General features: G+C 41.4%; 2 protein-coding genes across 2 annotated transcripts in view; both read right to left on the bottom strand.

Moving 5' to 3' along the window:
* The window catches only part of POC1B (POC1 centriolar protein B), a 93,398-nt gene extending 83,228 nt beyond the window's left edge, over window positions 1-10,170 (bottom strand). The window contains exons 1-2 of the mRNA XM_017512916.2: window positions 9,801-10,170; window positions 9,034-9,118 (exon numbers count right to left, since the gene is read on the bottom strand). Coding sequence (XP_017368405.1) covers window positions 9,034-9,118; window positions 9,801-9,815 — 100 coding nt within the window. The 5' untranslated portion in view covers window positions 9,816-10,170. The remainder of the gene's footprint in view (window positions 1-9,033; window positions 9,119-9,800) is intronic.
* On the bottom strand, window positions 3,667-8,955 carry LOC108292182 (polypeptide N-acetylgalactosaminyltransferase 4). The gene has a single exon (XM_017512913.2). It carries the CDS (start codon window positions 8,466-8,468, stop codon window positions 6,732-6,734), a length of 1,737 nt encoding a protein of 578 aa, XP_017368402.1. The 5' UTR covers window positions 8,469-8,955; the 3' UTR covers window positions 3,667-6,731.
* Window positions 10,171-14,328: the final 4,158 nt, after the last annotated feature.

Below are 14,328 nucleotides of genomic sequence, written 5' to 3'. Positions count from 1 at the left end.
ATATGCTAATAATTCCCAAATTTCTGTCTTGCCCAGACCATCACTGTAATTTGAAGACCACTATCCTAGTTTGAACCACCATAACGTGCTGGTGTTATTATAATCCCCCTAAGTGATTTCCCTACTAACAGTACAATCTTCTTATAGTAGCCAGAGCTGTCATTTTGAGGTACAAATCAAATCATGTTATTCCCTTACTAAAATTTCCACAACTCTCAGAACAAAATCCTAAAATATGTCAAGTCTCCTGTAGCTGCTGTAACAAATTACCACAAACTTGGAGGCATAAAACAACAGAAATTTATTCTCTCACAGTTCTGGAAACCAGAAGAGGTGTTGGCAGAGCCACACTCTCTCCAAATACTCTAGGGGAGATCTCATTCCCTACCTCTCCCAGCTTCTAGTGTCTCTGGGCACTCACTGACTTGTAGCTCCATCACTCCAATCTCAGCCTCTGCCTTCACCTGGGCCTCCTCTTATCTCCTCTGTATGTTTTTTACTACACGTCACTGGATTTAGGTCCCACCCAGATAATTCAGGTTGATCTCACAAGCATTAAGATCTTTTGTAGACTTACATCTAGAAAGACATTCTCCCACCAAAATAAGATCACATCACAGGTTCCAGGGACTACGACATGGACACATCTTTTGGAGGGCCACCATTTAAACCCACTGTAGCTTCAAGGCCCTGCCTCAGCTTTCTCTGCCTCCTACCGCAGCTTCATCTCTCTTTGTTTACCAGATTCTACTCATTCGTATGCTTCTTTGACCTAGGATAACTCTTTCCCATCCTTGGTCTTTGCCTATGCTATTCTCCTTTTAGTCTTTACCTAGCTAACTTCTCCTTCTGGTCTTGAGTTAAATCTAACTTTCACAGAGAAGTATTTCTTGACTCCACAAATGTAAGTGTGTCTCCACTGTTATCCTCCCTTTAAAAAGCACTCTATGGGCCGGGCGCGGTGGCTCAAGCCTGTAATCCCAGCACTTTGGGAGGCCGAGGCGGGTGGATCACAAGGTCAAGAGATCGAGACCATCCTGGTCAACATGGTGAAACCCCGTCTCTACTAAAAAAAATACAAAAAATTAGCTGGGCATGGTGGCGCGTGCCTGTAATCCCAGCTACTCAGGAGGCTGAGGCAGGAGAATTGCCTGAACCTAGGAGGCGGAGGTTGCGGTGAGCTGAGATAGCGCCATTGCACTCCAGCCTGGGTAACAAGAGTGAAACTCTGTCTCAAAAAATAAAATAAAATAAAATAAAATAAAAATAAAAAGCACTCTATGGCCGGGTGCAGTGGCTCACACCTGTAATCCCAGCACTTTGGGAGTCCTAGGCACTTGGATCACTTATGGTCAGGAGTTCGAGACCAGCCTAGCCAAATTGGTGAAACCCTGCCTCTACTAAAAATACAAAAATTAGCCAGAAATGGTGGCATGCACCTGTAATCCCAGCTACTCAGGAGGCTGAAGCATGAGAATCACTTGAACCCGGGAGGCGGAGGTTGCAGTGAGCCGAGATCACGCCACTGCACTCTAGCCTGGGTAATAGAGTGAGACTTGGTCTCAAAAAAAAAAAAAAAACAACAACAACAACAACAAAAAACCCCACTCTATTCCTTTCCCTCACAGCTTTGACTATTTTCCTTTGTTTCATCGTGTTGTACTGACAAATGGATTTACGTTTACTCATTAATATTTGTCTCCACCACTGGACCATGAACTCTTCATACCATGTTATGAAGCACATCTGTTTTCTTCCCTTCTGTATGTATACCCAGAGCATAAAATGGCATCTGGCACACAGTAGCCGTAACTAAATAAGGGAATACTAAATAAATAGAGTGCCTCCTTTTCCGCTTTTGAGCAGGATTAGATAAATGCAAATAAATTAGTTAGAATGGTGACCAGGCACCTGAAGACACTGCTGGCCTGCAGTAGATATCACTCCTAGCCCAGCCTGTAAGATTGATAAAGCTTGGCACAAAAGAAAAAGTAGCACTCAATAATTATTAAGTTAGAAGGACTTCTCCGTTGTCATTTCTTTTTTTTTAAACATGACACAGCCTCAGGAGATTCTGAGGACATGTGCCCTTTAATTTACATTTCTGCTGTGGGACAATTATACAACTCAGGAACTCATTTCACCTTTCACAGTAATCTCCATCTCCCGTCCAAAAGGATTGATTGAAAACGTCTCTGAAACTTTAGGAAAAACTCCAATACAAACTGATTTCCAAGCCCCAACTACTAAGAAGGGTGACTCATAAAACTTTCTTAATCCTGCAAATTACAAAATGATTCAAGTGTTATTAATACTGAATCCTACTGGCCTGTTCTAAAGTCTAGCATGCACAGAGGCATGCAAAGAGGTCTGGCATGCAAAAAGCAATCTTTTCTGAGACACCAGAGATTCTCCACCCTGCTTTTTTTCCTGAGGTATTTTTTTTAAAAATTGAGACAGCATTTAAATACCATAAAATTTAGCCTTTTAAAGTATACCAGTCAGTGTTTTCCCCAACATTATGCAACCTTTATCACTAATTCCAGAACATTCTCATAATTCCCTACTCCCTGCTACCTACCAAAAATTCATCTCTATTAGCAATCATTCTCTATCCTTCCCTTTCCCAGCCCCTGGCAAATACTAATGTACTATCTCTGGATTTTCCAGTCTTTTTTACAAACAGAAACACAGAGAGATGAAGTGATTTACAAAGAGCTGCAAGTCACTTAGTAAGAGAGTGAAATTAGAATACAAGTATTTACAGAAACTTTTAAGTGTATAAAAATTAGTGAAAACATATTTAGGTCACCTATATATATGCTAAATGCAGCTATAAGACCATCTGATGTTAGAGTCCTTAGAATAGTCATTCTCAGGCAGTGTGTCTGGCCAGGGAGAGACAGGTGTATAGGGATTTAGTAATCATTAAAGAAGAAGAGACTTAGGCCAGGTGTGGTGGCTCACACCTGTAATCCTAGCACTTCAGGAGGCCGAGGTGGGCGGATCACCTGAGGTCAGGAGTTTGAGACCAGCCTGACCAATATGGAGAAACCTCATCTCGACTAAAAATACAAAATTAGCCAGGCATGGTGGCATATGCCTGTAATCCCAGTTACTTGGGAGGCTGAGGCAGGAGAATCACTTGAACCCGGTAGGTTGTGGTGAGCCGAGATCTTGCCATTGCACTCCAGTCTGGGCAAGAAGAGTGAAACTCCGTCACACACACACACACACACACACACACACACACACANAAAAAAAAAAAAGGAAGAAACTTGCCATTTGTGGAAGAAAACTGCATTTATGGACAGATATGTGGTTTAGAAGATAGACATTTTTCTTTTCCACCCAGGGTACTAAAAATGGTGCTAATATGTCCAGGTGCCCACCTGCTTCCTTTTACAGTGGCCCAATGGGTTCCAGAGATCCCTGATCATTTTAGTTTGCTCATGAGTAGTCAATAAAATAATGGTCCTAATACCCCTTCAGAACACTTGCTGGTTTATGACACCTTGTAAAATAATATGGGAACTTTGACTTTTTAAATATCTACTGTCTGAATTTTCAAATAAGTAAAAGAACTGCAAGCTGAACTTACTTCCATTGCCATTATAAATGTATACACAGGAGTATGTTCCCACAGGCTAAAATGATCACAATCTATTTGCAAAAATAATTAGGCACACTTTTTATTTTATGTCTTAATCAACACTACAAATACAAAAGGAAAAAAGACAAACCACTCATCACAGAGAAAAATCATCATTCAAAGGAGATTAATCTGAACTTCAACATTCTTTATGCTCATTCAAAATATTGTTAAAACAGGAATTCAAAAGGACAAGTAAATAAAAACCAAGTATTTTATTAATTAAAATGGAGACCTTAAACCAATTAAGACTATACAACTTAAAAATAACCTGTCTCTATCATAGAAAAGTTTGATTTGCCATCATATAATGAATACGCAGAAGATTACTAACGGGTAAGTAAACAAATTTTCTTTTACAAACAAGTTATTTTGAGTTATAGAGATCATCCTGGTGGCTAGATTTTTTTTTTAATGATGACTAAAAATGCCTATTTAGAGAGGATACTGAATGACATAGTGAACATTTAAAGTTGAAACTTCCTGTCCACCAAATATTTTCCTAAACATGTTTTTAAGCATATACATTAACCTATAAAGTCAACTCTTAATTATCTACAGCAAAAGAGAACTTTGGTACTACTAAATTCAATTTTTTTTTAATGTAAAATTGCAGAGTATTTTTGGAATTAAATTGGAGCATGCCTAAATATGAAAATGTGAAAGTCCCATTTTTCTGTTATGTATTCTATTATGAGGAATGAACAGCCTAACTATACTGAATTATTGATATAAATAAAGCACCACCATAAAATCTCTTCCTAAAAGATTGCTGGGTCACATCTAGCAATTTAGGGCAAAAGGTAAATAAAGAATTACTTTTAAAAGCCTCATTTCCCTTTTGATAGAAGCATCAAGATACTAAAATAAAAATAATGTAATAAGTACTTCCAAAATATAACAATTTTAGTTCTCCCATATGATAAGGGGCTGATAAGAAAACAAAAAATAAATAAAAAGATAAAATTTAAAAATAAGTAAAAAATAGAAAATATTTTTAAAAAGCAGCCTAGGCAAGAGAAGTGGGTGGGTTTAGGAGAATCCCTTTCTGAAAAATTCAGAGAATTATTATTAATCCTTCTTAAATTAAATGTAGGATCAAGCATACTGTATGTGGAACTGGGACAATTCTTTGATAAACTTTAAGGTTGCTAAATAACTTACAGAAACTATGAATGCATTTTCATTTTAAGAGGCAAAAGAGAAAATATTCCAGATTGCATAACAATTTTATTTTTTGAAATGGTTATCCTAAAGAATTTCCTTAAATTCAGATTTTTGCAAAATTCCTACTTTCCAAGTCATCAAGTAAACACTAAAAACAACTTTACTCATGAATATGGTAAACTCTTTATGAAGCATACATTTTTCATAAATCTAGGCCAAAGTAAGCTAATTGAAATTTAATTCTAAATTCATCCTGTGATTTCTGGACATAATATTGGCATAAAACGAGTAAAAATACTTTAAAAAAAAACCATTTACTTCCCAAATAATTTAGTTTTGGAAATATTTATATTCTTAGTCAAAAAATTACTTTTAGAGTCTAAAGGTTTTAAAAACAAAATTGGTCCAACAATTATCAAAATGAAATGACTATAAACACTGACTAAAACTTCTTAACCCACAGAAATAAACCATTTCAGGCGAGTTCACCTCACTTAATTTTTAAAACCCATTTCTGTTTTCCAGCTTTACAACTGGATTGAACATTGCTCAGCTGCCCAACAACATTACCTATGTCAAAAGTGAAAAGATAGAAAGTATTGTAAATATTTCACAGTGAGTAAATCTGGGAATAGTATACTGTGTATAATCAACATTTCAGAGCTGGAAGGGATCTTTAATGTCTAATCCAGCACCCACATTTTATAGATGAGAAAACCAAGCCCAAACACGTCAAATAACTTGACCAAAGTCACATTCCTCAGCTGAGCCATTCATTCATTCAATCATTCATTCACCCACTTACTGAAAGCTGCCTAAGTTCCAGGCTGGATGTTAGGAGATGGAAAGCAGCATTCACAATTGCCAAGGCAGTCTTTTTTTCCTTGTATTTTCAAGATATATTCTTTAACTTCCTGATCACCAGAACTCATAGGAGAGTTCCACAGCCTTAGTAGAACTTAGCCCAGTTTTAGTTTCATACATTTCAATAAACATAGTTGGGTTTAACTTCAGAGAAACCTCAATTGTTGTTTACTTTAAATGATTAAGCATTAACAAAGGGAGGCACAATATTCTGAAAGAGTCCCTTTCTAGTACATTTATAACTTAAGGAAGTGAATTCAGAAAATACCCTGTACACACAGACCAAGTTCACGGAGAGGACAGCTTACAAAATCAGAGGAATCTGAGGTATCAATATATTACAGATCAGTGAAGTCCAATAGCTCAAGTTTACAAGTTTACAAAGTGTGAAATGTAAACATCTCCCCATTCCATTTAGATATGGGTATGTCTACATGTTAAAAAGACCTCCAAACTCACACTCAAACAAATTCCCTCTTCCAATTACACATGGATCTAAAACTAGGCTTTCTGCCTTAAGATCAACTTTTTAAAATTTCTTTTTGATTAGAAAAAATTAGATTAACAAATAAAATCTAAAATTTAATGTGCTGGCTAAAAAAGAAATTCAAATTCTATGTAATCAAAATAACAATAACTCAAACTGCACATTCATGAGTTTTGTTAAAAAATGGGATGTGCAGTGAACTTACTCATCAGCATAAATCATACCTCATTTTTCTTGGACCTGTACATTCTTTAATATTAAGTCTGGCACTTAAATGTTTTGTGTGTTTCAATTCACAGTCAACTTATTTTAAGAAGAGACCATATTGACAAAGCTCTTAAATAAAACAACCCATAAGTAAGGCACTGTGAAATATTAAACAACAGCACTCTGGATACCCAGTTTCAGTGTGATATACCAAAATGAACCCCAGCTTTCCAGTGCTCCAGAGGACTGCTGGGTGGCTTTTGATAAAATAAAATACAATCTTCACTGAGGCTCTTATGGCTCTTTGACTTTCTTGAAGCTATTGTCAGCTCACGACGAAAGTGCTGTTGTGCTCTATTTCTCAAAACTCCAAATTTGATTTTTATCTAGAGCATCACAAGTTTTCATTTGTACATCAGGTCGGCCCTCTGGTGTCCGGTAAGCACTAAGACACAGTCCTGAGTGTGGGTGAAAAATGGTTCCATCGTCTTTAAAATGCCAAATAATATTTACTGGTGCAGGAAATCCATCTTTGGGACAATTTTGCATTCCTACATAATTCTTTTGCTCAGGAACCTCTGCACATAACTCTGTCACAGAATTAAACCTTATTTCTTTCTTTGAAGTATATTCAAAGAATTGATTGCCTCCTTGACCATGGCATCCAAACAGCGAAAGGTTAGCACCCGTGGGGTTGTTATCAGGAGAATTATAATCTAAACATTCAGACGAGATCCCTCTACTGCGAATAGCCCCATGCCAGCCTGGCCTATCCTCTGGAACATGTAAATTAGGAAACACGTTTTTCAAATACCAGTCAAAGCTCTTGCATTTCAGCCGCTCTCGTAGTAGTTTTCTTTCAGAAATGTCACCATAAGCTTCTTTTCTTGCTGGAGGGTTTCTATTGTAGAAGTGTTCTTTGTACTCATCCATCCAAACTTCTGCAGCCCGAGCAGTATTCTGTAGGAAATTGGGGCGAGCATATGGTGCCCGCTTGGGGAACACATGGCCCACGTGGGAACATGGGTGGATCTCCAATTTGCCACCACACTGCCACACCCTAAAAGACAGCTCAAGGTTTTCACCTCCCCACACTTCCATGCCGGTGTCATATGTTCCAAGGTACTGAAAATATTTCTTGCTGACAGCAAACAGTCCTCCAGCCATGGTGGGTGATCTGATGGGATCAATTCTTGATATCCGCCTGTCTCTTTCATGTTTGGGGACAGAATGCCATTGAAACGTTAAACGCCAGTCAAATCCACCAATCATGGGCTCCCCTGTCTGCATATAGAATTCAAAAGTATTCCAATCAATGGTGTCTATAACAGGACACACAATTGCTGTTTCATCTCTCCCAATCCTTTCCAGAAGTGGTTCCAGCCAGCCGGAATTACACTCACAGTGACAATCCAGGAAAGTGAGGACGTCCCCAGTGGCGAAAGTGGCCCCAATCAGACGGGCCCTAACCAGCCCCTCACGCTTATTGGTCCTAATCAAGCGTACTCGATCAAGATTGCTGATGTAAGTTTCAAGTTGTGTCTTCAAATAAACTCTGTCACTCAAGTCATCCACCAAGATGATCTCTTTCAAAAGCACTGCAGGAGAAGTTTCTAAAACACTGTGAATGGTACGGAGCAAAGTCGACCAGGCTTCATTATAGAAAGCAATGATAACAGACGTGGTAGGAAGTGTCCTATAGTTGAACTTCTTGGACTTACACTCATACATTCTTTTATCCTCTATGTGTCGATGTAGGGAAATCCTGTCACTGAGGTAAATATTGATGGCATATCTCTCAATGAGTTCTTCTTGCTGCTTCAGTTCACCCTCGTTGAGATGGAGTTTGCTGGCTTTCCCCCACTCCCCAAGTGCATGGGAATCTGCAGGGGGCTTCTCATAAAGCGGTCGAGACAAATCCTCTATATTTTTCTGGAAGTCTGAGAGCCTTCTGGACCCCAGCTCCCTGGCATGGCCGGCTCCTGTGGAGGCATGGAAAGTGGAGACCAAGAGCTCCAGGAAGATATAGGCCACTGTTAAAAACGCCAGCAGCAGGCAGCTCTTGCCTGCCCAAGTCCACCTCACCGCCATCCGGTTCAGGGCTGGGGCGCAGACGCCGCCACCCAGCCACCACGCAGGGGGAGGGCGGCGGAACCCACAGCTCAAGCTCAGGTACTTTCCAGCAGGTCCTTCCTTTCATGCAGGCGCTGGGCTCCTTTCCAGTCAACCGGGCTTTCCAGGGGTCACCTGGGCTTTCCAGGGGTCACCTGAGCCCTCTCGGTCCTCGGCCCCGGCACAGCCAACTCCTCTCTCCCCACTTCCTCCTGCTCGGCTCACAACTTTTCACCAACTCTCCAGCCAACACCCCATCCTCCCGGGCCGAGGACAAACCCCTCCCCTTCCCACTCACTCCTCCTGGTGGTTAGACTGCGAAAGTCGTCGCCAGGCCCAGACGGCTGAATAGGGGCGGGGAAAGGAGGAGCGGTCCCCGGCTGGGCTGCAGCCCGCCGTGCTGGCCCTCGTCTCCAGGTGCTCTCAACCCCCATACGGGCCCTCAGCCGTTCTCCTAGGGGCCCTGGCTGGACAGGAGGAGATTTCCGTTCCGGCCCGTGGAGCTTCTGTCACATTACAAAAGGAAAACAAGAATAAGACTTACCGAGTTGCTTGCCGTTGGAGCTGAAGTCCAAGGAGGTGAGCGCAGCTTTGTGACCTTTGAAATAACGCTCCAGAACGGGGTCCTCCTGAAAAGGAAAGTTGTCAAGTTTTGAAAGCAGCCGCACACCTCCAATTCTGGGGGCCGGGATCGACACTGCCACTCCCCCGGAGCCCGGCCTCGGAATGGCTACGCAGGCGGCGACTTGGCGGGGCGGCGGGGCAGGACAGCAGCACGGGCGCCGCGCACAGTCCCGCCACAGGGCGACGCCGGCACCAGCTCTCCCCACAGGGACCGCAAAACGCTTGGTTCGCGCTTCCCGGAGTCCAGCGCATCGCAGGAACCGCGGCCCCTTTGAAATGCACGTTCCCGGGCACCGCCTGCTGGCAAAGGGCAGGCAGGTGCGAGGATGAGCCTCAGCTTTGGTACTTTTTTTTTTTTTTTCAATACCTCCCAGGTGATTCTGACGCAGGCGCTTCAAGGAAACCCTCCGAGAATTCTGGGGGTCAGGGGGGCCACCCGGCTCAGTCCGGAGCTCCGGAACTCCGGGAAAAGCGTCCGGGAGCTGGGTCTGGGCTCCGCACTCTGGCCGCCCCGGTGGCAGAGAGTGAGATGCGGATACCCCAGGACTAGGGGCTCAGGACCCGGTAGCGGACACCTGTCTCCCACTCCTGCCAGGTGCGGGCTCGGCCCGGACCTGGCTCGCAACCCGCTGGACAGGCTCCGGGGAGGAACTCACACCACCCCCCCCATCTCCAGTCCGTCCTTACCGTGGCTGAGGCCATCGGAGGAGCGTTCGGCGCTTGACCCCTAAGGGTGGGAGAACCCGGAGAGGGGAGGGGAGGGGAGGGGAGGGGGCGAGAGGGGACCGTGTGGCGCCCGGAACCGTCTGCCTAAAGCGGCAGCGCCTCCCGGTCACTACAACAACGGCGGCCCAGTTAGACCCTGCGCTCAAGGCATGGCCAGTAGAGCCCCGAGACCCCGCCGACGCTGTAAAGAGCGGGCGGGAGGGATGCTCCAGATCAGCTGTGGCCACACACCAAAGCCCATGTTTACTAACACTCGCGTTCCGCCACGTTTGATGTCAGGAAGTGGGGTAGTAACCAAGACAGGAATAAGGAATGAATGGAAGGGAGTTGTGAGCCTGTGATCGATGCAATCAGAGTTCTATTACGTTTTAAAGAGACAGCACCCGAGACGTTCAAGGTGGTCCCCTACTGATGATTTTGTTGAAAAGCTTTGACAGGAGAGGGACAACTTGCTAGTTATTACTATACTAAAAGAAACTAAATACCCGGAGGGCAGATTTGAATTTATTTAACCACTGTTTTCCACACAGTTCCCTGCGTGATATTGATATAGATGCTGGGTGTGCGTGAGGAATGAATGAGTGACTGAATGAATAAATGTTGTGCGTGCACTTAATAATTTTCCGCGATATGTTTCCATTCTCGTCTGCTCATTGGCGTATGCCTTAGAGCACTAAACTTACACAGCAGGATAATTAAAGTCTTTAGGAAGACTTGGAAACATGGTTTTTGTTTGTTCTTTTTTTTTTTTTTTTTATGAGACCGAGACCAGGTTAGCACAGTAGGCTTTGTTACTGAGTATCGTTTGTGCTTCAGCCAAACTATGAAGTTGGTAGAATTACAAAATGTTTTCAATGTTTCCAAGTTATAAATGATTCCTAGATACTGATCTTAGAGGTCATACAGAGACAGCTCTTCTAAGTCCATATCCTTTTTTAACCCTGCCTCAAAGCATGATGTTCTGAGCTGAAAATTACATATAGTGTAAGGATCCTTTGCAGCATAAAAAGGCATGATAGAACACAGTTGGTAAGACTGAAAGGTATGCTACACACCTTAATTACAGATTCCCTAGTTGTCTAGTGATTGAGTTTAATTTTATTGAATATGGTACTTAACAAACAGGTAGGCTTTAGATTCCAGTATTAGTTAATTTAAGTATACATTTGTTAAATATCTGTTATATGTTTGGCCTTGAGGGACACAAAGATGACTAAGATATTCCCCCTACCTTTGGGAACTCAGCAATCTAGGGTTGATGAGTCTCATGTTTTAGCATTTGTAATGTTGATTTAGGGGCAGCATTTCCAGAGATGCTGAATAAACATAAACAGAGTGGAATCCAGGGCCCTTCTGATGTAACAAGCACCATAGATGATTACTATGGGAGTCTCAGCTGTCTATGTTGAGAAATAATGCATTAGCCTAGGAGATGAGACGTTAAGAGTGTTGATACCAGGAACTTGCCAGCAAACTGTGGCAGGACTCTTGACCTTGCTCCTTATTCCCAGTTTAGGTTTGACTTATTTTAAAACCCTGCCATGTTTAAAAATAATGCTGGATACTGGTGGGAATGTAAAATGATGTAGCTCTGTGAAAAAGTTTGTCAGTTCCTCAAAAAGTTAAACATAAAATTACCTTATAATCCATCAATTTCACTGCTAGGCATATCCCATAAGTATTGAAAGCAGGCACTCTATAACAGATGCCAATATTCAAAGCAAGCATTATTTACAATAGCCAAAAAGTGGATACAATCCAGGTATCCAACAGATGAATGGATAAACAAAATGTGATATATAGATATAAGGAAATATTATCCTGTCATAAAAAGAAATGAAATTCTGATACAAGCTACAACATGGATGAACCTTGGAAACATTGTGCTAAGTGAATAAGCCAAACACAAAGGAGCATATGTTGTATGATTCCACTCATATAAGGTATCCGGAATAGGTGAATTCATAAAGGCAGAAAGTAGAATAGAGTTTACTAGAGCTAGGGGTAAGGGAGACTGGGGAGTTACTGTTTAATGGATGCAGAGTTTCTATTTAGAATGATGAAGTTCTGGAAATAGATAACGGTGATGTTTGCACAACATTGTAAATGTACTTAATGCCAGCACATTGTACACCTAAAATGGGTGAAATGGTAAATTTCATTATAGGTATTTCACCACAATAATAACATAATAATACCAGAAGCTGAAGAGTAATCAGGACCTCAGGATTACTCATAGCCAGTGTTATGTCTAATATTGGGCACAGCAGAAGAAGAAAAAGGAAGAAATTGGATATTTAGAAACTACCTCAAAATAATTAAAAAATACAGATTTTTATTTAAGTGTTTTAGTAAAAATTTAGTTTTTACTTTTTTCTCAATTATCAAAAAACACGTTTTAAATTTAAAAGATGAGAGAGAATTTACCTATTAGTCCTATCATCTAAAGTTGATCTTAAAAATTTTGTCACCCTCTGATATGATTTGGATTTGTGTCTTCACTTAAGTCTCAGGTACAATTGTAATCCCCAGTGCTGGAGGAGGGGCCTGGTAGGAGGTGACTGGATCATGGGGTTGGATTTCCCCCTTGCTGTTCTCATGATAATGAGTGAGTTATCATGAGATCTGGTTGCTTAAAAGTGTGTAGCACTTCCCCCCTTTATCTTTCCCTCCTGCTCCAGCCATGTAGGATGTGCCTGCTTCCCCTTCCCTTTTCACCATGATTCTAAGTTTCCTGAGGCCTCCCCAGCCATGCTTCCTGTACAGCCTGCAGAATCACGAGCCCATTAAACCTCTTTTCTTTGTAAATTACCCAGTCTCAGGAGTTCTTTATAGCAATGTGAGAACGGACTAATATAGCTACCTATGTCTTCACTACATACCAGGTACTTTTCTAAGTACATTACAAATTGTGACACTTAATGATCATAATGTTCTTATTAGAGATGTGCTATTATTACCATTTACATTTTATCGATGAGGAAATCGATATGCAGAGACATTAAGTTACTTGGCCAAGGCACACTGCTAACTAGGAAGTGGCAGGGTTGAGATTTTTAGACACTCAGAGTCTGCCTCCAGAGTCCACTGTCTTAATCCACTGTCATGACTTTTGTGTAATTGCAAGTGTATTGCAAATGTATAAAACATTGTGTTCTTGTCAAGGTTTTAATAATAATAAGTTTTACAAAAATGAAAGTAATGGCTCCTTTATTTTCAATCCACTGTCCTCACTTATTACTCTAAACTGCCCTTCCTATTGTTCTTTTCCATATTTGATTTTGTCCTTTTCTGCTTTTCTTCACCTTTGCAAACAGCAAAAGCTCAGAGGGAGACATTTGGAAATGTGGTCAAAGTTGAGGAAGTTTTTTCTAACCTCAAGCCTAATTCCACTTGCTGCAGTGATTATTTAGACTGCTCTAGATTGCAACCTAATCATTTATATGAGTGGAAGCCACAGCAGGATCAGTGTTTAAAAATCTACAGGCTGGGCGTGGTGGCTCACACTTGTAATACCAGCAGTTTGGGTGGCCGAGGCAGGTGGATCATCTGAGGTCAGGAGTTCAAGACCAGGCTGGCCAACATGGCAAAACCCCATCTCTACTAAAAATACAAAATAAATAAAATGAATAAAAAAATAAAAACCTACAAGGTTTTTACTGGAGGCCAGGTACTAGGTAGGACAGACTGGCCTCTAATTAGCCCTCCTTTTCCAGTTCCCCCTAAAACAGAAATTGCATTTATTTACATGAGCATTATAGTTCTTTTTATTTTAGCAGTGGTGATTTGGCCTTCAAATTTGGAAATTCGGCATAGCTCAAAAGTGCCATCTGCTGTTCACATTACTATATAGCACTTGGAGTGAACATTAAGCCTGTTTACAGGCAGTGGAACTCCCTTACACTTCCTCCAAAGTATAGGAGAGCACATGGAAAAGTACAAGATGAGTTTGAATCAATAACGAATCACATTTTCGAAAACAGCATGATTCATTTAAATCAACATTCAGTCTCCAAGTCCTATCAAGATATCCTTACTGTGTGTGTGTGTATACACACATACGTAGACACACACACACACACATGTGATGGGCTGCCCAGACTGGCCTTGAACTCCTGGGCTCAAGTGATCCTCCTGCAGCAGCCTCCCAGATAGCTGGGATTATAGGCAAGGTCCTCACCAAGTATTTTATCTTCCTATCTTTTTGTCCTATGGTTCCTGTCACTCCACAGACCCTGCCTTCTACCTCCTAGAATATTTCAGTAACCACCAACTTGCTTTCTGATCTCAAAACGTCTCCTCTCTACCTGTCTAACCTGCATTTACCATCAAGTAACATAAGATTCACTAAGGTAGCTTGCAAAACGTAAAGATTTTTGGGCCTCGCTCCAAAGGTTTTGATTCAGAAAGTCTAGTGTGAATACTAGAAATCTGCATTTTCAAACAAGCTTTTTAGGTGATTATAATGTGCCTCAACATTTGGGAACCA

The sequence above is a fragment of the Cebus imitator genome, unplaced genomic scaffold (genome assembly GCF_001604975.1).
Source record: "Cebus imitator isolate Cc_AM_T3 unplaced genomic scaffold, Cebus_imitator-1.0 Scaffold479, whole genome shotgun sequence".
Lineage (NCBI taxonomy): Eukaryota > Metazoa > Chordata > Mammalia > Primates > Cebidae > Cebus > Cebus imitator.
This window is presented reverse-complemented; position numbering and strand designations above follow the sequence as displayed.